This window comes from Plasmodium cynomolgi, chromosome 11 (genome assembly GCF_000321355.1).
Source record: "Plasmodium cynomolgi strain B DNA, chromosome 11, whole genome shotgun sequence".
Lineage (NCBI taxonomy): Eukaryota > Apicomplexa > Aconoidasida > Haemosporida > Plasmodiidae > Plasmodium > Plasmodium cynomolgi.
Window position 1 is genome coordinate 1,751,527 of NC_020404.1, and position 23,026 is coordinate 1,774,552.

A 23,026-nucleotide genomic window follows, 5' to 3' on the forward strand; every position below is an offset into this window, starting at 1 on the left:
CATCTTGTCGGGGCGGATCTCTCTTTTTTTTTTTTTTTTTTTTTTTTTCAGCTATTCATTTTGACCGCTTGTCGCAGCTATGGATTTTTGACCGCTTTGCAGGGGGGGAGCCCCAACTAGGTGCAGGCAGCAAAGCGGGGTGGGTAACACGGTAGGCAACAAGGCAGAGCGAGTGTCCCCTCGCAACTACGAAGCGGTACTACGAAGCGGTACTACGAAGCGGTAATACGAAGCGGTACTACGAAGCGGTAATATGAAGCGGTAATACGAAGCGGTAACTACGAAGCGGTACTACGAAGTGGTAACTACCCACTGCCAGTAGCACAAACCCATGCGTGTGAACCCTGGCGACGAGATGAACGATGCTCTCCCGCCTACTCGCCAACACGCGTCTTCTCCGGAGCGGCCACAACGCAAGCGACGAAACAGATCACCCAGCAAAGGGACGAAACAAATTAACCAATAGAGTCCTAGTTGCCAGAAAAAAAAAAAAAAAGGCACCCCCAAACCATGGGGGTACTATTGCTACCCACAAAAGGGAGACGCCTCTACAGCATAAAAATTATTGACAAAGTGACAAAAAAAAGTGTAAAAATATATGAGCATTCGTTGTTTGGGCGGAATGGGAAAGGAAAGAAATCCAACGAGGGGTATCCACATTACGATGGTGAGAGTACGTTCCCCACTGATGAAGGACATCCGTGGGGGCAGAAGCAGAGGGGGACACCCATAGTGGGTGTCAAAACTGATGTGTGTAAAGTGACCTCAAGGAAGGAATCCATTTTTTATGAAAGCGAAAGAATTATTAAGTGTGAAAGTGGAGCAGGTGGCGATGGAGCTATCAGCTTCAAGAGGTATAAACGGAAGGTGTTGGGACCGTTGGGCATACCAAATGGGGGAAAAGGAGGAAACGGTGGTGATGTGTACTTACGTTATTGGGACCCTAAAGGGGGGGGTCCTCTCACCACGAGGAGGAAGCGGAGAGATGGAGACAAACATGTGTATGTTAACAACATGGCAGAGTTACCCTGCGTTATTTCGGCCACGAGGGGAGAGAAAGGAAAGGCTAATCAGCTGAGAGGGAAAAATGGAATGAGCGTTTTTTTACATTTTAACAAAATGTGTCATGTGTATCGGCTGTTTCCGCGTGAGGGGGAAGAGGCTTCTTGTGGAGGGGTGGAAGAAGCCACATGTGCAGAGGTAGCAGAAGCTACTTGTACAGATGAACCTTTGCACAGCTTAAGAAGACACACATGCGACGCACAGGGGACCCCCTTGGGTGATGGACAAAGGGACGTGCTAATGGTGGGGAGGAACAACCAATGGGTTACCCCCCACGTGAAGGGAGATCACCACAATATACTACCCTACAAGTCCCAATACGAAGAAAAAATATACAAGGTGATAAAAAAAGAAGACCCCATTTATGTAAAAAAAAATATGCACATTTTAAAGCAGCTGATCAGGATGGACAAACAAGTAGGGAGAGAAATATACATCGGGATGTTAAGTCCAAATAATAATTCACTTTTACTCTCCAAGGGAGGAGAAGGAGGGAAAGGGAACAACATGCAAGACACTTATACTTATGGGAAAGGAGCAAAGGGGACTACTTCCTACATAAGGATCGTTTACCGATGCATTAGTGATACTTGCTTTTTGGGGGTTTCCGGATCGGGGAAGTCCACTCTGCTCTCTTTGATCGCGCCGAAAATACACACGGTGAATAACTTGTATGTGCTGAAAAAGATTTTCTTCACGGATAACTTCCAGGTGTCCGTCGCGGACTTTGCTGGCGACTGCACAGAGGGAGGAGGCGTCACAGAGGGGGGAGGCGGCACAGAGGGGGGAGGCGGCACAGAGGGTGGAGGCGGTACAGAGGATGGAAGTCGCTTACGAGATGGAAGTCGCTTACGAGATGGAAGTCTCATACGAGATGGAAATCTCACACCAGGTGGAAGTCGCAGAGCAGAGCAGTGCCCCCCCTTCCGCATCAGCCCCAACGTGGCTCAGCACTTGGAACTCGTCCACCTCCTCGTCATCGTCCTGGACATGCATCGCGAGCTGATGCCCCAGTTTCGCGCCATTAGGTGAGCAGGGGCGGGGCAGCACGCGTGGGTCAAGTAGCCCAATTCAGCTCTTTACTTCCGCACCGCTTTACTTCCTCACCCCTTTACTTCCTCACCCCTTTACTTCCGCACCCCTTTACTTCCGCACCCCTTTACTTCCTCACCTCAGGGAGGAACTGCGCCGCAAGGACGAGCGCCTATTCCGCAAGCCATACATCGTTGTCATAAACAAGTGCGACGTCCATTTCACGGAGAAGATCAAGCGGGCGGAGGAAGCCTACCGGGACATAAAGGCCCATGGCGGGGACGACGTCCCCGTTTTCTTCATCAGTGCCAAGTACGCAATGGGGATTGACAAATTCGTTACACACCTGCGGACGTGTGTGCAAAGGTTGAAGCACGCCAAATGTTGAAGTGGCCAGTTAATGCTTACGCAGTACAAACAAAAAAAGAAAACAAAGAAAAAAAAGAAAACAAAGAAAAAAAACACGTTCCACAGTTAGAACGAAGGAAGAAATGGACAAATTAGTACCATTTGATACGTCCCTACACGTGCGCACATTGTTGCGCATCCAAATGATGGTCAACGTCGCACAATATTTTGGCTAGCTGTATGAACAGGTCAGGCAAAAAGGAAAAAAAAAAAAAAAAAAAAAAAATCAAACGTAATTTAACAAATGGTCCCTCTCCCGTGGGATTTACCAAAGGGAGGGCAGCGCAGTTGTGAGGAAGGCGTGAAAATTTAAAAGTAAGAAATGGCGGATAACAAAAAAACCAAGCTACTAAAAAGCGAAGCAGCTAAAAAGCGAAGCAACTAAAAAACGAAGCTACTAAAAAAGGAAACTACTAAAAAACGAAGCTACTAAAAAACGGAGCAACAAAAAAACGGAGTAACAAAAAAACGGAGTAACAAAAAAATGGGATAACAAAAAAATCACAACAGACGCGTAGCCGGTATGCACACCCGCGACGGGTAAGTTAGAGGTAGAGGTCATTTCCTCACCGCGTGTGGTGACCAACCCCCCCCCTAAACTTCACTGAGGGAAGCCTGGTCCCTGACTTGGTCCCTCACTTGGTCCCGCATTTGGCCCCCCACTTTGAACGCCCCATTTTCCACAAAGCTGGTGTCTGCACTTATTCTAGTCTTCCCCTTGACGAGGGACGAAAACTTCACGTACTCGTTCGAAGCAGGAGGCAAATCGACGTTGCCCCTATTTTGGTAGGAGTAATTTAAGCTAGCATTACAAAACTTGTTTCTCTCTCCAGGGATATATTTTCGGGGAAACTGATCCAAATAAATATTCCTAATTTTGCAAATTTTGCCAAAATTTGAAGTACCTTCATTGGTCTGTGGTGTTCCCATGTCTGGTGCGCAATTGAAAAATTTTCTGAGCTGTGGCTTCTTCACCTCTCCGTGGTTTCCATAGGACGTTTGTACATCTCCATATTTGACGAAGGCGCTTTTTTTATTTTGATGGTACGGAAGGTAACTGCTTTGGAGGAAATGATTTTTCGTGCCTCCGTTGTGTTTGTGGAGCACCGTGTCAGGAGTTCTTCCCAAGTCGGTCACATGGTTGTCCTTGTCCACCATTGCGTAACTGCTGTCAGGTGTACGCCTTTCTGTTTCTCTTTCCGCTTCCGTTTCTGTTTCTCTTTCTGCTTCCGTTTCTCTTTCCCGTTCTGCTTCCGTTCCTCTTTCCCGTTCTGCTTCCCTCTGTTGGTATCCCTCCTCCAGGGGGTCAAAAACCTGATGGTTATTCTTCTTCCTTTCCTGATTGAACCCCACATTGGGGTCAACGTATTTATTCCTTTTAAGCAAGCTCCTGTTCTTAAAAGCATGTTCACCTCTATCATTTCTGTACTGATAGAAGCTGCTGCCATTTGGGGTCTGTAGCTTTTCTTGTCTTGTCGTGCTCATCGTAGTAATAACATTTCGAAGCTTTTTCCCCTCATTTTTTGTGGAGAAAAAAAGGCCTTCTCCTCCTCCTCTGACATGATTTTTGATGCTTAAAAGGTCTGGCAGTTGTGGATTACTTTCAATTTCGTTTTTTTTAAAAAAGTTTTTCTTCATGTCATTTTCTCTCTTGTATCCTTCCCTTAGGTTGGGACCTCCCCCATAAGACGCAGTGGCATACGTGAATGAATTTCTGCTTTCGAAGGGGTTGTACTGCCTCCTCCCTGACTCGATCTCCTTGTCTTTGCACGTGTAGATACCTCTCTTTTTGTCGCTCGGGGGGTAATTGTGCTGGTGGGTGTATTGGTGGCCATACTGGCGGGTGTACTGGCGGGCATACTGGCGAGTGTGCTGGTGGTCATGCGGGCGGTCATACTGGCGGTCATGTTGGTGGCTATACTGCTGGTTACACTGCTGGTTACAGTGCTGGCTACACTGCTGGCTATACTCACCCTGCGTAACGCTACTGACGGGGGCGTCTCCTATGTGGTTCGCCCCTACATGCTGTACCTCGTCACCACTGGAGCGATAGATGAGCGACGTGTTTACCCCTCTGTTTGATTCTTCCGCCTGGCCACCTAAGGGGGAAAGCAGCCCATCCGCCTTCACCTCGGCACTTGCGCTGACACTTTCTTGGCCGACCTGGTTCACCGTGTGGACATAGCATCCGTTTTCACTTCTATCCGGGGTGTCTCTCATCTGCGTGTTGCTGTCTCCACTGTGGTAATCGACGACCGAGTCGGTGTGACCCGAATTGTTGCTCCCCCCATTGTTGTTATTCGCGACAGTCGTGGTTGTAGTAGTAGTAGAGTTGCTATTATTATCGGTATTTCCTCCCACTCTGTTCAAGTCGCAGTTCATGAAGTCCGCTTTTTTTAAGTATGTACAATTGAGCGCATCGTTTATGTCTCCTCCCTGATGTGCCGGTGTCTTCTCACTCGAAAGGGCGCCACTGCTTGGAAAGCCATTCCCTTCTCCCTCGACATGGTACAGCTTACCATTGGAATGGTTTAATGAGTCATTCTGGTCATGCTCCGAGTTTTTATCCTTCGTGTTGGGAACTTGTTCGTCGCATTGGGGACCTACGTATTGTTCCCTCATCAGACTGTTCGTGCTATGTTGGGCGGGTCCTAGCAGATCGGCGTTTCTTCCCCAGGGGGCAGTGGCCGTATCGAGGGGGAGGACAGAGGGGACAGAGCGGGTAGAGCGGCCCTCCAACTGCTCCCCTTCGAAACTGTTTTCGTTTCCACTTTGGTCAGCGGCGTGGCTCCTAAGAGGTTCCAACTCCTCATCCAGCTTGTCTTGAATGACGTAAACGGACGTGTCCCCATCTGCTTGCTCATTTTTACTAAAGTTCATTTTGCTGTTTGGACTCCTCGACAGTTCTGTGCCCCATAGCTTGGTCTCCCCACTATGCATGTTTGTATTTTTTCCCTGGGTCATATTATAAGCATAAAAATGGGTTTGGTGACCTCCCATGCAGAGGGGCTCTTCATTTATTCCCTCTGCTGGACTATTCCTTTTGTCGACGCTACATGTGGTGGTGGTACTACCCATTGGGGGTACTCCGTATGGGTTCTTCTCATCTATGTATCCATTATCTACATCTAACTCATTAGGTTCACACATGTTCAGGTCATTCGATTGGCAGTAGTCTCCATATGTGGTAATTTCCTCCTCCACCCCTTGGGGTCTGTGCAGTTGTCCTTTTGCATTTTTTCCTACATGGGGAGTATCATCCCAAATGTTGCAGTACTCCTCACCAGGGAGGATACCGTTTTGAGAAAATTTGCAATCTCTCAGTTGGTTTATCGCTCTGTCGAAGCGTCCAAGGTGTGTGTCGTGTTGTGTGTGCTGCCCGTTTTGCTTCACATTCGTAGTTCCGCAAGGGGGGAGATGGTTTGCCGACGATATTGGAGACCGCACTTGCGGTAGCAATGGGGGTTGCAATGGGGGTTGCAATGTGGACTGCAACGGGGACTGCATCGGGGACTGCAACGGGGACTGCAATGGGGACTGCAATGGGGACTGCAATGGGGACTGCAATGGGGACTGCACGGGGGACCGCGCGGGAGACCCCCTTTCGCGAAGAAGCACTTCCCCCCCGTGCGCCACCGACGAAGAAGGGTCTTTAATAAAACTTTTCGTTCTTTTGCCCAAATGGTAGCTCGGAGGGAGACTTCCTCCCCCTTGGTTCTTTTTCATATATGGGAAATAATTCTGCCTGACTTTGTTCATGTCAAAATGGGACTCACCCGTGTGATCTTCTTCTCTCATCGAGTTGGTAACATAGTCTGCACTGGTGTAAGCCCCCTTCTCGTAAAAGCCATTTTTGCCAAAGGGTCTAACAAATTTTGATCCTTCCATATCTACCACCGTGCGAGAGGAATTAAAAAATTTAGGATCCCTTTTCAAACGGAGTAATTTATTTCCTGGTGATCCTGTGAGGGCATCTCTTGGAACACTACCCATGAAGGGATTATTATTCTTTAGGAAGGCTACCTTTGTGTCATTCGACTTACCCTCATCATCATGCTGTTGAGGAACGTCCTCATGGTTAGCTTTGCTCCTCCAAATGTCGCTGTTCTTATTTCCTTGCTCTACGAACAGTTGGTAGTTTTTTTTCCTTTTGTATTTTTTAATTAGGGTGAAAATGTTGAGTAGCGGGGGGAGTGTTGCCATACTTGGAGTGTCAGTAGGGGCGTTGTCCTTCTGTGTACCATCAGACAGTGGTGAGTAGTGCCATATGTTGTCTTGCTGAATGCCGCTCTCGTCCGCGGGATGTCCTCCATGCTGATCCTTCTCACCTGCGAAAATCGCCGTTATCCCCCTCAACTTTTCAGCGTGCGGATCCTCTGCGTCTAGGTCCATGCGGTATAACATACTGAGGACGCCGCTTCTTCCAGCGGGGCTCTCTCCGCGCGAGTGTTTCGTAATTTCTGATGGTGATTCGCCTCTATTGGGGTTGGCTTCTTCGCCTCTATTTGGTTTGTCTTCTTCGCCTCTATTGGGGTTGCCTTCTTCGCCTCTAATTGGATTGGCTACTTCCCCCCTTTTGGGGTCTCCTTCCTCTGCTGCACACGCCATTCGTGACAAAATCGAAAGGTACATGTCATTCCTCTGCTTTGGATCTCCCCTTGTGGATCCCTCCTCCTGGTTTGCAAAAAATTGCGCTACATCTTCCATGTCCAAAAATCTACACCCATCATCCTCTTTACTCTCCAGGGTCACTTTTATGCTTTCTCGAATGAACAACGGGAGGTTCTTCAAATTTCCGTAGCTGAGGTCTTCCCTTTTGTTGATTCCCCTCGGCTTAGTCACTTCTTTGTTCATTTGCCATTTGGTTCGCACGTTGGAGGGTTCTACCTGTTCGGTGCACACGGGGCGGCAGTCGTGGGGGGTCTGGTTGGCATGGTCGGCATGGCTGGCATGGTCGCTCCGGTCGGCATGGTCGGTCTGGTCCTCCCTACTGGGGAATGTGCCTCCTTTGGTAATTGACTCATCTGTTGTGTCCCCATCCTCTTTACTCACTTGGGAATTTTCACGCATTCGAATATGTTGGTTTTGCTCTGTTTGATTTTGTTTCTCGGCTGGTGAGTTCGATGTTGTGTCAGCTTTTTCGCTTGTTGCGTCGCCCGCGTTTTCACTCCCCCTCTCGGGGTTAAACAGCACATGTGTGTGGCTTCCTCTCAGTAGTGCAGCGCTCATCTTAGGAGCTGGTTCCGTAGCCTCCGACTGCGCAGCCGCTATCTCCTCCGCAGCCGCTATCTCCTCCGTAGCCGCTATCTCCTCCGTAGCCGCTACCTCTTCCGCAGCCGCTATCCCCTCCGTAGCCGCTATTTCGTCCGCCTCTTCTCCCTCCTCCGCGCTGTAGCTACCCAACTCGTGGTGGTCGATGAACTCGAGGAAGGATCCCACATTGATGCTCTCCTTTTGGAAGATCCTGCAGTTATCCGGGGTCCTGTACTTTTTGTGCTGAATGTGCGTCCTGTGCATATTGCAGTTGGGGATGTACAGCTTGTAGTGTTTACTAAACGGTTCGGCTAGCAGCAGATTTTGTAGCTTCTTGTAACCGAAGTGTAGACTATTTAGCTCCTTCTTGAACTGGAGAATGAACTGTTGCTTCAGTTGGGCGAGGACAAGTCCATTAGGTTTATGATCGACCAAGAGAGATATTATTCTCATGACTTCTCCTAAAGTCTCACAAAGCTCATAATTAAAATTTTTTATTTTTGGGTACAAATCATCTGCACTTTTTTCACATGCAGACACGGGTAGCAGAATCCTTTGGGAGTAGACAAATATGCCTTTGTGTATAGCTAGCTGTACTAAGTGGATAATATCTCCTAGTCGCTTAGATTTGAAGTGCTTAATTTCCTGCTTCAGTTTGGCTGCGAATGCGTACCTCCCTCCGTTGAACATGTAGGACTTGAGCTTCTTGGTGCTGGGTGAGCAGAAGATGCACTCGCTGCCGTCTTCGCTGCTGCCCGGCGCGGGGGTAGCACTCGAGGCGGGACCCACGTTGGAGGTCGTGTTGGCCGCCACGTTGGAAGTCGCGTTGGCAGCCACGTTGGCAGTCCCTTCGTTAGCAGCCACGTTGGCAGTCCCTTCGTTAGCAGCTTCGTTAGCCGCTTCGATAGCCGCTTCCTCCGCGGCCGCCTGGCTGAGCGCCACGCTGGCCGGCGAGAGCAGCTCCATATAGCCGCCGCTAACCGACTTGTCCTCTCCAAAGGGGGGGTCCACCCTTCGCGAAGAACCCTTCTGCGCCCCGTCGCGTTTGTCGAGCAGTTCGTCTGATAAGTTGGCATTATTTCCATCTTCGAAGGGGGCGGCACACCCATCAGTGCCTCGATTGCTGGTGCCTCGATTGTTGGTGCCTCGATTGCTGGTGCCTCGACTGTTGGTGCCATTTTTTTCGCTGTGTCCCTTCGTCCCGTGTTCTTCCACCCCGCCAAGTTGCTCCTCCCCATTGGCGAGAACACCTGGCGAAGCGGACTCTCCCCCCTGGTCCTCACTGCCCTCCTTCTTATACTGCATCATTTTAATGGCAAATCTGTGCAACAAAATCCAATCCTTCTTTGTGAAAGTATCATTTAAATTATGACTATCGACAAAGCCTTGGAATCCTTTAGGTTCCTTGTTCAAATAAATAACACACCCTATTTCTCCCTTCACCCTAACTTCAATTTGTATGCTACACAGATTGGTTAGCTGTCTTAAAATAAAAGCTACCTCAGATGCAGACCAGAAATTATAATTAACATAAATTTTCATTTGGTTAGCTACATCTCCTAAGTATGATTTGATTCCTTCTTGGTATAAGAATAAGACCGATTTGTAAAAATAAAATTTGAGCTTAAAAAAAAAGGCATCTAGATCTAGATCCTCTTTCTTAATGATCAGTAGGACCTTCTTCAACCATGTGTTCTCAATGGTGGGTTCTATAATGTACTTATTTGTACAGAAAATATTTTTCTTGATCAAATCTACATATATATATTCACTATCATTTATGTCCCCTCCCAAATGGGAAGACTGTTGCTCTGTATCTACCTTGTCATAATTAATCGGCATCTGTTTCTGAGTCTTTGTACATGGATACCCACCATGGTTGCTATAAACGATCCAGGTTAGTCCTCCTTTGCGGAAAGTGCTCACACTTTTGATATTATTAAACACGTAGGAATTGTGTATGTTCGATTTGGTTAGCTCATCCATGATTAGCAAATCTTCATCAGAAAAAACGATATCTCTGTTAATAATTTCATTGATCTGCTTTAGGTATATCCCATCATCTATGTTTAGACAAGTATTACATAGATTTAAACTGAAATTTTTATTTCCTTTTTTTTTCCTACTGCTTCCTCCTTTGGTATTGTTAGAAAGAAAGAGGTCTGTCATGGGGTGAGCTTTGTGATTCATGCTGCTGGTATTTCTTGGAAGACTCTCCAATCCTGTCACTTTTTTGGTTTTTTTTTTTAAGCCAAGACTTAGGCATACATTCAAACTAGTAGATGTCCTCATGTCGGGGGATAGACTTCCTAACTCGATTGAGTTATACTTGAAATAGTTGCTATCTACAGACTCGTTCGATTTGGACAGGAAGCGCCTTCCTCCTTCTCTGTCTCTGCTTACTGGATTGAGGACGCTCCCCCTGGGCCGCTTCGCCGTCAAGTCTATTAACGAGGCGCGTCCTTCTTGTCGTGGGGATGCGCACAGGGTAGGGGTGCCCAGTGCAGAGGTGCCCAGTGCAGATGTACCTAATGCCGGGGTGCAAAGGAGGGAACTCCCCGCAGGGGTGACTCCATTGTAGAGTGCCTCCCCAGAATACCTCACCACGGATGACACGTCGTTCATCTGTGGCGGGGGGACATTCACTTGGGGGAGCAGGCCACTTCCACGAGGTACTCCTTGCCTACGTCTATCATAAACCGGCCTGTCAAATGAGTGATCACCCTTGGAACTTGAGCTGAAATAACCAACACCAGTGGGGGGTTCTTTCTTCAAAAAATTTAGTCTCTGTTCATAGGGGGTGAAGAAATTATTGTAAAATCCATTCCTGTAGTTTTTCCTTTTGCTTGCAAATTCGAGGTTTCCTTTTTCTCGCGTGGTGGGCTTCGCCAAGTATTTCACCTGACTGTAATCATCGCGATGACCGTTACAGTTGCTGCTGTTTTCGATTCTTTTCATAACACTAATGCTGTTCTGCAAAGTGAATGGTTTCACTTCTAACTGCTTCAAGTTCTGATAAAAGGTGGGATCTACTTTACCCCTTTGCAGGTTTTCACCAAAATTGGTAAGAACCTGTTCTGTCCTCTGTGCCACCCCCTGCAACGCTCCTTCCTTTTGCTTCCCCCCCAGTCGTGGATTAAAAGCCTGGTTCTGCTTAACTTCTTTCGTGATAACATCATGAATTCGCATATCTCCTGTGTTTTTTTCTTCATTCGACACGTCTACCTTCTCCTCTCGTGTCCGTTCCCCACACCCAGGAGGGGTCTCCTGTATCATGTCGGAAGCAGCCATGCCATTATTACACCCTGGAGGGAGATTCAGTTCCCTTCCTCTATTCAGCACAGAATAAAATATCCTCTCATTCCGATAGGTACCATTAAATTTGGAACCCATCATCTTGTACTCTCCATAAGAAGACCTTCCTCCTGTATTGCGAATCACCGGATCTTGGACCAGCATGCAGTTTTTGCTTCTCCCCTCTCTATGGCAACCGAATTTGTTCATGTGGTTCGATTCTCCATTGTCATTAAACGAATGAGTGATGCTCTTAATTTGGACACGATTGAGGTGGTTACTCAATGGTGCACTCATCACCGGTTGGTTAGCAGCCGGGTAGTAGTTCTTTCCTTCCCCTTGGTACTTATTATTTCCATGCAACTTGGTGAGGGTAGCATTTGAGTTATTCGTTTTGTTCATGGGTGTCAAGCCTTTCTTATCATCGTTTGTGTTCCTTCTTCGGGTGCACTGGTACGCCGTGCTGTTCATGGGGTGGCGCTTGTTCTGGCCTTGCACGAGGGGGGCACTTCGGATGGCGGGGGCACTTCCTTGGGGCTGCTGACTTAGGTTCGTCTCGCCACTCTCGTAACTCGCCATTTCGCAGCTTTTCTCCTTACCTGTAGGTTTGCTCTCTGCGTTGCTCCCCTGCGTTGCTCTCCTGCGTTGTCTTTCCCTGCTAGTGGGGTGGTCTCGAACAGCCGTGTACTATTGGAAGCGTCCTCCCCGAATGGTTTCGCGGTTTTATGTAATTACGCTGGAGGGGTGCTCAGTGGGGTAGACGTTCGTATCTTTTTTTTTTTTTTGCTTCGTTTTGTCTATCTCGAGGGGACCCCTTTCTATGTGTGCGTGTCTACCGAGACACGTGAACAGGTTAGTCGAGCTGACTGTCAAGTTCGTATAAACGGGAGGACTCTCCAACTGGGAGTGGCACAAAAAAAAAAAAAAAAAAAAAAATACTTCCCAAATGGTGTAACCATCAAACGTGGCTAAGCAAACGTGGCTAAGCAAATGAAGGGGTGCCTAGTTGTGCGAACGGAGAGATGAACAAATAAAAGTTGTTATGGCGGGTAGACACACACAATGGGAGAATGGCTTCCTCGCTACCGATTTAACAGGTAGTACTTCGGGGGAGGATGTAGCCCGTACGAAAAAGGATGGCACAACGAATTGCAAACAAATGGTGTCGTCGTAACGGGGCAAACAAAATGGACGACCCGATGAGGTGGGTGCGGGGGGCTATCGCATGTGAGAACACACACATGCATGCACCGAAGCTCCTATATTCTGTGCGTCGAGGCAATTTTTCCTCTTCGCTCAAATCTACTAGTCTTAAAAAGGAGGAGCTTCCCACGCTTTCGAGAAAAAAAAAAGAAGAAGATCAAAAAGATCAAAAAGATCAAACAGATCAAACAGATCAAAAACAGGGGCACAAAAAAAAAAGAGAGAAAACACACATATATATGTACATGTGAACGCACTGCTGCTACCGCACTGCTGCCACCGCGCTGTTGTGGAGCTTCCACACGGTGTTACTCTTCCTGGTGGTTATGCGATCCCGGGTGAGGACGCTAAAGGGATGGCAACAAACGGGGCAGTTCAAGCGGGGTCAGCTCTGCAGCCGACGGGGCGGAATAATGTAACAAAGCGGAGCGGTGCACATGTAAGCGACGCGGTGCACATGTAAACGAAGCGGTACGTATGTAAGCGGCGCGGTGCGTATGTATACGAAGCAGGTCGCAACGTAGCAAAACAACGGGCGGGAACCGAACTGCGGACAAAACAAACGTGCCAACGTGAAACGCAGTTCGATGCGGTTACTTGGAGTGCAAAAAAAAAAAAGACACTAGGCATATGGGCTCTTTAGGAAAAAGGTGGTAACATTGAAAGGCACATCTGCCGAGGTATGCACGTGTGTATGAACACAAGTGTAGGTTCACTCATGTGCGCCTTCCGAGGCTCGCGTTATTCAGGGTCCGCATAAGGCATACGCAGAAAGGATAGGGAGAAAGGATACGCAGAAAAGGCATGCAGAAAGGACACGCAGAAAAGACACGCAGAAAGGACACGCTGACAAAACACACTTCGACATGCACACTTCGACATACACAGACGTGGGCATGCAGTCACCTGGGCGAGCGCGGAGAAGCTGAAAAAAAATGGAGTCAATACAAAACGGAAGGCGTGCCCAAAGTGACAAAAGTGACAAAACTGCCAAAACTGCCAAAACTGCCAATAGTACCAGTTGTGTCAGCTGATTTCTACCTCCGCCCACGTGCAGCATTAGTATTATCCAATGCTGAGAGCTTTATTCACTTAAAAACAAAAGCTACTCTGTGGACAAAGGTGGTCTCGTGTAATTGACGAACCATTCAAATGGGCCATGCAGCGAAAGCTAATTCAATTTTTTCGATGGGTGAAACAAAATTGGCTGCGGTGTTTAGGCATGCAGTTCGCACAGAAAAAAAAAAAAAAAGGGGAGGCGGCCGAGTGAGCGGATCAAACAGATCAAACGATCAAACGATCAAACGATCAAACGATCAAACGATCAAACGATCAAACGATCAAACGATCAAACGAAGGACATATATAGCACATGCGGGTGTGGCGGCCACCATGCTAGGGATGCACCTCCCAAGGAAAAAAAATTAATCAGTGCGTAGGCAAATGCGTTTCGAAGGTGTGTATCAAATTAAAAACACACAAGTTCATATGCCTGGAGGAAGGGAAACACAATTTCAAAGAAACGGTTTTATAAAATGAGACAGGTGGCAGAAGGTCGGAATGGCAAGGGAGGGGGGGATTAACAAATGGGACAAACGTGGAGCATTCGCTACTCGGGTTGGCTCTCCCAATGGTGACGTACCGTGAGGAAACGCTGCACTCCTTTGGGGGTAACAAATTGGGGCGAGGTGGGTCGAAGAGGCACAAAGACAAAAGATGCGCAAAAGGTGGTTTGCTCACCGGCGGTTAGAGCAATGGAGGTGAGCGCAATGGAGGTTAGCGCAGTGGCAGTTTGCTCAATGGCGGTTTGCTCAATGGCGGTTTGCTCAATGGCGGTTTGCTCACTTGTGATAGGCGCGACGAATGGATTAGCCAAACGGACAAAACAAATCGGGACAAAGGGGCAAAACAACACGTAAAAAAAGGACTGACAAATAGGTTGGACGGAGACAGGGAAAGGGGCCATAAAGTGGGCCGTTAACAGGGCTGCTAGCCGGGCTTTCGAAACGAAAAAAACAAACGAACGCAAGAAATGTAATTATTACAAACTTTTCATTCAGTCCAAAGAATACGTATTTAATTAATCCACTCGGAAAAGAAGAAAGAGAAAAAAAAAAAAAAAAAAAGTAATAAAAATAATAAAAATAAAATAAAATAAAAATAATAAAAATAAAATAAAAATGTGTAACAAGCTAACTTTGACTTCGAGTTGGCAGGGAGTACACAAAAAAAAAAAAAAAAAAAAAAAAAACAAAAAAAAAAAATCCAATGCATGCATGCATATACATATACACAAAGCGTTTTGGCGATTATGTTGCTGGCACAGTGAACATTAACGCATGCTTTGTGCGTACGTTACGTATATTTACACAAAATGTTTGCATACTTTGGCATACTTGGCCACACCTTGGCATACTTGGCCACGCCTTGGCATACTTTGGTACACGCCACTTCCTTACGCACACTTTGCACACTCGCGCGGTGTCATGGAAAGGCGTACACAAAACAGGGGCTGCGGAATGATGAAAAATGTGAAAGGATGAGATGAAAAAAAAAATGCGTTAAAAAAAGTTTGGCAGACAGGGAGGATAAGCACGAATGCGTAATGCGTGAGGCGTAATGCGTGAGGCGTAATGCGTAAGGCGTAATGCGTAATGCGTGTTGCGTGTTGCGTGTTGTGTAACTGCCGTGAACTCGTGGCCGTACGCACACATTTGCATATGCACAAGATCTAAAAGTGTTTTTTTTTTTTTTTTTTTTTTTCCTTTTTTTCCCCGGGTGAGCAATTCTTGGTGTACCATTCTGTGCCCAAGCATGGGCGGTCTTCACTACGTGCATGTCATGAAGGCCTTTTCGGTTTTGGCAAAATTGCGCACTTTTTTTGTTCGCGGCACATGGGGTGAGGCAGCACGCTGGTGGCATGCGAGCTGGATGATATTCCTCCTGTCCAACCGGAAACGCGGGGGCATAAGACGCGTGCGTGTGTGCATAGGGGGTAGCCACTTAGCGGCTTGACCGCTTTACTGGTTAGCCGCTTGGTCGCAAAACCGGTTAGCCGCTTGACCGGTTAGCCGCTTGGCCGCTTAACCGCTTGACCGCTTAACCGCTTGACCGCTTAACGGGACAAGCGATCAACGCGTCAAGTGGTGAACGCACGGGCGTGTAAAGGCTGCCTCTCACAGGGGCGTTACAAAAAAATAAAAAAAGTGACCACCTGGTGTGAAGCGCCGTATGGTTGGGTGAACAGAACGTGACAGGACTTGGGGGGTAAACGTGTCAGTCGGGCCAAACGGACGACGCGAAGCGTTACGGGGCAGAACTGGCCTAACGGAATGCAACTGAGAGCGGCCCATTCTCAGTTGTCTCCGTACTGCTCAACTTTTTTTCGCTGTGCACACACTTGGAGTGTCCTCCCTCCCCAAAAGAGCACCCATTGGATGGAGAAAAAAAAAAATATATATATCCGCGCGAGTCCACCATTGGACGGTCCCCACCAAGAGTGTTGTCAAAAAAATGGGAATGCGTTAAGGCACTTCCCTCGTTCGGTTGCACTGCGCAGTGCACTTGGGTTTAGCGTACGTTCCTCTCCTTTTCTTTTTTTTTCCCCCTTTTATTCCTGCCTCTCTGCACAATCTTCTCTTGAAAAAAGGAGGAGCCCCGCGCAAAAGCCATGCGCTTCCATCCCCAGATTTCATCCCCTTGAAGAAATGCAAAGGACAGGGGGGAGACCATAAAGGGGAGCTTAGACATAATTTTACTTTGCGATGGCAATATTAAGTGCACTACGCTTTGAGGCACCCTCCGCGCGTGGCACTCCTCTCGTGATACCCCCCTCGTGATACCCCCCTCGTGGCACTCCTCTCGTGATACCCCCCTCGTGATACCCCCTCGTGGCACTCCTCTCGTGGTACCCCCTCGTGATACCCCCCTCACGGCATTCCCCGCGCTACCGCCGCCCTGCTCTTCGTCCACTACGTACACATGCATGTGCACAAGTGGGAGCCCCTCCAAAGGTGACACACAGAAAATTTGCTCTCCCTGCTTGAAGGGGAATCTCACCTTTGGGGGGAATTTCCCAAAAGCGCGGAAAAAAAAAAAACACACATACATACGTACATACATGCATGCATACATATGAACATGTATATACTTCATAGTGCTCTTTTATTTTATTTTTTTTTTTACCTTACGCCGTTTTAACCCACCTTGCACATTTTTATTTCCCCCCCCTGGCGTTTTCGCGCAAGGCAATTTCACACACACTTGGCTCGCATGCCAACTTTAAGCAGGCTGACGGTCTACTTCTCCCAGCCGGGAAGGGTCACTCCACCCCCCGGTTTACAGCAACTTTGAGGCACTCCCCAGAAGTGAGAAACGGCTCCGACGGGCAGGCACGCATCCACCCACACGGGAGGATACCCCTGCGCGTGCGCATGTGCATGTGTGCGCGAACGCGGTAGACGCAGCGCTGTGGTGAAAACTGCCTATGCGCGAAGGTCAGCAGAAGGAAAAAAAAAAAAAAAAAAAAAACGAGGGAGCCCCTTTTGTTCAGCTCAACGAGAGTTATGTACCCTCTCCCACTTCCCTCATGACCCGCATACTCGCATGCGCGTCGTGTTGAAGCGAAGTAAAGTAGTGGCGAAAATTTCCAACGCGGAATTCTTCACTCTCCCTCCCTTGTGCGTCATCCCACTTCGCAGTGATAAGGATATAATGTTCGGGTCGTCACTGCGGCACACGAGAGGCACGGTTGTAATGGACGCGAACCTGCCAACATGAATTCAGGACCCAATTTCCGTGAGTGTTCCATCTCTCACTCTGACAGTGCGAATGGGGACTCACGCGCGAACGAAAATGATTACAGCTGCCACAGCTACGGCGTCAGCAGTGAGAAGAGGAGCGATTATGCAGACAGTCCAAACGATCCCTCGGCTATGATGTACATCCCACATGCAAACTTGATGGGAAAAGGGGCATACGCTGTGGGAGGCCCCAAGATAAACATAATTTGCACAGCTCACCGAAGCTGCAGTGAAGTGAGTATCGCTGAGGAGAGCGCGAACGCGTCAGAAAGGGTGTCCAGAAAGGCTCTCCAAAAGGCTCTCGAAAAGGCTCTCGAAAAGGCACCCGAAAAGGCACCCGAAAAGACGTCCGAAATGGCCAGCGCCGTCACACGCAGCAACAACCCGAATGTGGCGATAAAAAATCCCCTCACGAATAAGCTACAAAAAAATTTAGACATGAGTTTTATATACAATAAATACGACCAAAATGGATTGCTCTATTGCAAAATTATTAAGTTCCTGATGAAAAGTGAAACGAAACATAATTACGTAAAGGCATTGACAGTAAAAATTAACAGTCTAAAAAGTATCGGGGGGAAGCAGTACATGAGGTTGGAACTGTCCGATGATTTAAATGAGTTATTTTTTTATTATCTAGATTTATATGAAGAAAATTACGAAAGCATAAAAAGGGAACAGACGCTTGTTATTAACTTTGATTTGTTTCCATTTAAATTTATCGACTTGCTGGAAGAGTGTGTACTCGAAAATGAGCAATGTGAAAAAGTGGAAGACCAGAGATTGCGTGCTGTTCTCATGCTGGACAGCGGTGGGAGAGTGCTCGAACGGGATGCACACAATTATGGCAGCAGTGGGAATGACAATGGAGGGGGGAAGGTGGGTGGGTCTCATCACCCCTACTACAATAGTCATACAAATACGGGATACAACAGTGGGGGAAGTAATAATCCAAGTTACTGTAGACCATATGCATGCAGAGGCAACAATGGCAACGAGGAAAAAAATACAGAATGTGCAGTTCTCAATCTGGTCGAAATCAACCAGTTTAAGGAGCTCACTCATTTGTCTCTCCAACTTAAGAGAGCTGATCATGAAAATATCATTAACTACCTCTGCAACAATATAAAATATATGAAGGCGTACAATGGAGAAATCATCACCAGGCTGAATGAAGAAATTATACAGAATGGTCAGAACATGGTCGAAATTAAAAGTATGCAAAAAACGATTGAAAATTTGGAAAATAATATTGACAATTTGAAATGCGATTTTAACAATACACTGAATAACGACATAAACAAATTGAAAAAAGAACACGAAAGGATTATAGAAAAGAAAGAAGAAAAATTCAACTGTGAAAATGAAGAACTGAAAAAAGATCTTGAAAATTTAAAAAATAAATTTACACAATTAAATGAAATTAACCAAAATTATGAACAAAAAATTTTTCACCTGAACGGCAAGGTAAAAAATTTGAAAAATGAATTGGAAGAAAAAAACACAAACTTCATAAAACTCCTGAAGGAGAAGGAAGACATCGAGTGTGCTAAGTGTGAATTGGAAAAATACAAAAGCACGTTTACTGTTGAGTTTAATAATCTCAAAAGTAAATATGAAAAGGAATGCGAAAGTAATATCTCCAATAGCTCCAGCTTTGAAAGCATCAAGATTAGCAACTCCAATCTGGAAACGGAACTGAAGAAATACAAAGAGAGGAATGGAAAACTCGAGAAAGAAATTAACATTGCCATTGACGAGATTAACAAGGGGAATGACATCATCACGAAGCTGCAGACGCAGCTACGGAAGATGAAGGACAAACTGAAATGCAAGACCATTGAGCACATCAACGTGGAGAAGGCCAGCTCGCAGAACGTCAGCGAAATCGGCAAGCTTCAGGGCGAGGTGAAAGCCCTGCAGGAGAAGCTCGCTCTGCGCGAGTCCGCGGAGGAGGCGCTCCGCAGGGAGGTCGACGCCCTGCAGCGCCGCAACGACGAGATGGCCAAGGAGTTGAGCATATCTCGGGAAGGTGAGCGCCCGCAGGGCTTCGAGGGTGGCCACCAGTTGAGCGTGCATCAACTTCAAATCGCGTCCCCTCTGCAAAAATAGCGTTCCCTCTGTACAAATCGCTTCCCCTCTGCAAAAATCGCTTCCCCTCTGCACAAATCGCTTCCCCTCTGTACAATCGCTTCCCCCCCCCGCGCAGTCAACCTACGCCTGAACAAAGAAATAACCAACAACAACCTGGACATGTACGCCGCCAAGCTGAACATGGGCGGGCCCCCCAACGTTGTACCAGGTGCGACAAAAGCGGCAAGGCCCTCCGACCGGCTGGGCAGCCTGCGCGCCCCTCCCCACTTGGCAAGTTGCTCTGCCGTTATTTGATGTGATGTGATATGATATGATTTGGATTATTCCATTTGACTTGTTCCATTTGACTCATTCCATTTGACTTATTTGATTGATTTTTTTTTTTTCCTTTTGCGCCGCCCCCCCCGCAGGCGCCAACTTCCGCGTCGACACGAACCTGCTGGACAAGGACTTGTTCACGAAGTTGAAGGCGAACTTGAAGAGCTCCACGACGCCGGGCCCGGGCCCCGCGTACGCCATGGAGGGGTAGGCCATGAAGGGGAAAAAAAAAAAAGAGACAAAAGAGACGAGGCAAAAGAGATTAGACAAAAGAGATGAGACAAAAGAGAGAGACAAAAGAAAAAAAAAAAAGGAAACATAATGCAAAAAACAGGAAACAAAATGACAACGAGCGGAGCGGCAACGCCTCCACTGCGCAACCCGCGCATACACACACAAACGCGCGCCCCCTTCTCCCCCCCACAGAAACATGAACCTCAATTTAATGAATGGGAAAATAGACACTCTGGGTGAGCAGCAGCATGCACAAATGAGAGGCCACGGAACGAGAACACCCAACTATACACACACTCATGTCTCAGCACTTTTTCCATTATAGTTGTTTTCCCCCCCCCCTTTTTTTTTTTTTTTTTTTTTGCTTCTTCACTAGCAGACATCAATGACAGGTACAGCAAACCCGTGAAGTTTATCCCCCCCGGAATTTGACCTCCCACTGCGGCCTTCCTCGTGAGCAGTGCTTTAATTTTTTTACGTCTTCAGTTTGCGCGGTCAGCCTGGCGATCATTTTTAAGTGCCCTTTTTTAAGCACCTATTTTTAAGCGCCCCTTTTTGCGTGCCCACTTTTGAGCGCCCCCTATTTGCGCGCCTCCTATTTGAGCGCCTCCTATTTGAGTGCCCACTTTTGCGTGCCTCCTATTTGAGCGCCTCCTATTTGAGCGCCTCCTTTTTGCGTGCCTCCTATTTGCGTACCCCTTTTTGCGCCGCGTACGTCGCCCCTTGTTTTTGTGTCCAACTCACTTGCGCGGCTCGCGCGGCTCGCGCGGCAGACTCATTCAAACGTACCCCGTACCGAGGACAGCATCAAGTGGTCCCTTCCTGCGTTACTCCCCTGCGGGTATCTTCTTCGTTTGTGGGAGCATCTTCCCTTTGGGTTTCCGTCCCCAACCTCTGGTACGCCTGGCACCCCTTGGCGACGAATGCAGAGAGAGCAAAGAGCATCAGTATATTCTTGCTGTTTTTAAAAAAGGTCATGCATTTCTCCTTGTCATCCAAAGAAGTCTTACTAATGCAATGTAGCAAGTAAAGCACATTGCACGTCGACATCATATAGTAAGAATAGTGCATATCAAAGAGGTACCCTGATAAATAAAACAGATAGACCATGTTAATAGCTAACAGCTTCGAATACATTAGTGTTTTATCACCCCATTTTATAGCCAATGACTTCAGATTCAATTTTATGTCATCCCATTTATCCTGGTGAGCATATATCGTATCATATATTATAGTCAAATAACACAAAGGTAAAAAACTCACACAGAGAGGAAGCACATTCGTAGCTAGATCTATATTCACAGTACAAGCAATTAAGAAGCCAAGGTTAAAAGTGATCGATAAATAGACCTGTGCGTAGTATGTTATTCTTTTCATTAACGGATACGAAATAATGAAAGCGGTAGAGAGTAACCCTGTGTATATCGTCTGTGTACTAAACTGAAAGAGAGTTACGAGAGAGAGCGCGGAATGCAGACCTAGGTAGGTAAATGCCCTGGCTGTAGTCACTGTGTTGTTTGCTAGTGGCCTATTCTTTGTTCTTTCAACATGCTTGTCATATTTTCTATCAAACAGGTCATTAATTATACAACCAACGATACGGCTATTCAGACTTCCAAAGGCAAACAGGCTGATGTCTCTTCCTATTTTGTATATGCTCTCCCAATTTAGTTCATTCCCTGGGGTGAAAAGATTTTCTACTGGGAGGGTTAGGAAGTAGCCATATAGGGCTGAGTTCAGGAGGAGGTGTACCCCTGTTGGGATGTGCAGTCTTGATAGGGTTACGTAGGCAGTTAGGTTTAGCTTTACCTTGTCGGGAAGCGGGATGGCGCTCAGCCAATGGGCGAAGCATGCAGTGTGATGGTTAGAGGGGTAAATTGCTGGGTTATCCACGTGGTTGCTTCCATCCATCATGTGCTTCCCCCTCTGTGATTTCTCACTATTACCCGCACTCACAGAGTAGTAACGATACATCATCATCGCTCTTCCCCCGTTCGAGTTCTCCTTACACTGGTTACTTCCTGTGGGATCCACCCCTGTGGATGCAAATCCAATAACGCTTCTTCTGCTACATATCTCGGCTGTTCCATTGTACTGCGGGGGGAAGCCCGTCTTTTTCCCTTTCCCTGCGTGGAGAACAAACATGGGAGATACTCCCTTGAGGGGAATTCTCTTCATCGATGGGAAGCCCTTGGACAGACTGCGCGCTGTGTGCAGAGCCCCCCTTCTGGGGAGGGGGCTGTGCCGCTGGCCCCATTTGGGGGCCCCCCTTTTGCTGAGGAGGTGCCCCAAGTTCGCATGCATCCCTTCTCCCCGTTTCAATCGCTCGCCGGGTTGGCGGTGTTGGCGGTGTTGGCGGTGATGGCGGTGATGGCGGCGTTGACGGTGTTGGCGGTAAGTACGAGAGTGGCGTCGCTGATGGGGTTGGCGGCATGGATGGTGCTTCCTTTCCACGTCGGTGTGCTTGCAGCGGTGGCTGCGATCGGCGCGTCCGTGAGGTCGTCACGTTGGTCTCCACGCTGGTCGCCACACTGGTCGCCACACTGGTCGCCACGCTGGTCGCCACGCTGGTCGCCACGCTGGTCGTCGCGCTGGTCTCCACGCTGGTCACCTCACTGCGTCAACATTTGCTCACACCTGCGCCACGGCGGCGAGTCTTTGGAGCTTTCCGCGATCTGATAAAATGTGCTCTTCGTTTGGTTTTGCGTCATGGGGGGAGGTGCGGCGGTATTTACTGCGACATTGTTCGTGGTGACACTGCCTGTTGCGTTTGCCGCGCTTCGAGCAGCGTTTTTTTTTTTTTTTTTTTCGCGTCCCGTTTTCCTCGATGTGCTTTTTCCTCGACGTGCTTTTTCCTCGACGTGCTTTTTCCTCGACGGGCTTTTTCCTCGATGAGCTTTTTCTTCGACGAGCTTTTTCTTCGACGTGCCTTTTCCTCGCCCCACATTTTTTTTATTTCTTTTTAACTTTGCCGCAAACCCCCGGTCGTTGGTATCTCCCCCATTTCACGATCACGTTTCCACCACTTCCCATCTTCGAAGCCACGTACACAGCTTGACTCGTCGAACAAAAAAATGGGCCCCTCCGCCTCGTCACAAACGCACGCATGATATGCTTTTTTGTGCCTGTGCGCGTGGGCCCGGGCGACCTGCTAACGTGCAAGTCGTTTGTGTGGCGCCGTTGAGGCCAGGCAGAGGAAGAGGCCGTTGCGCCCACGGACTTCGTCTCAGCTTTGTAGCATCTTTGGCGTAGCTTTGTAGGAGCTTCCTCTCAGCTTCGTCTCAGGCTCGTCTGCCCCACCTCTTAGCTTCGCCGCAGCTTTGTCT

The 23,026-nt window shown here is 47.8% G+C and overlaps 4 protein-coding genes across 4 annotated transcripts; 2 read left to right on the forward strand and 2 right to left on the reverse strand.

Annotated features, from left to right (window-relative positions):
• Positions 1-510: 510 nt before the first annotated feature.
• PCYB_114870 (hypothetical protein) lies at positions 511-2,482 on the forward strand (the record flags this gene model as incomplete). Its single annotated transcript, XM_004223366.1, has 2 exons — positions 511-1,373; positions 2,239-2,482. The coding sequence occupies 2 exons, from the start codon at positions 511-513 to the stop codon at positions 2,480-2,482; spliced, it is 1,107 nt and encodes a 368-aa protein (XP_004223414.1).
• A 614-nt stretch (positions 2,483-3,096) lies between these two features.
• PCYB_114880 (hypothetical protein) lies at positions 3,097-10,380 on the reverse strand (the record flags this gene model as incomplete). Its single annotated transcript, XM_004223367.1, has 2 exons — positions 3,097-5,744; positions 6,279-10,380. 2 exons carry the CDS (start codon positions 10,378-10,380, stop codon positions 3,097-3,099), a joined length of 6,750 nt encoding a protein of 2,249 aa, XP_004223415.1.
• A 6,647-nt stretch (positions 10,381-17,027) lies between these two features.
• PCYB_114890 (hypothetical protein) lies at positions 17,028-20,132 on the forward strand (the record flags this gene model as incomplete). Its single annotated transcript, XM_004223368.1, has 5 exons — positions 17,028-19,086; positions 19,264-19,356; positions 19,559-19,673; positions 19,893-19,936; positions 20,080-20,132. The coding sequence occupies 5 exons, from the start codon at positions 17,028-17,030 to the stop codon at positions 20,130-20,132; spliced, it is 2,364 nt and encodes a 787-aa protein (XP_004223416.1).
• A 375-nt stretch (positions 20,133-20,507) lies between these two features.
• On the reverse strand, positions 20,508-21,677 carry PCYB_114900 (para-hydroxybenzoate--polyprenyltransf erase; the record flags this gene model as incomplete). Its single annotated transcript, XM_004223369.1, has 1 exon — positions 20,508-21,677. The coding sequence occupies one exon, from the start codon at positions 21,675-21,677 to the stop codon at positions 20,508-20,510; it is 1,170 nt and encodes a 389-aa protein (XP_004223417.1).
• Positions 21,678-23,026: the final 1,349 nt, after the last annotated feature.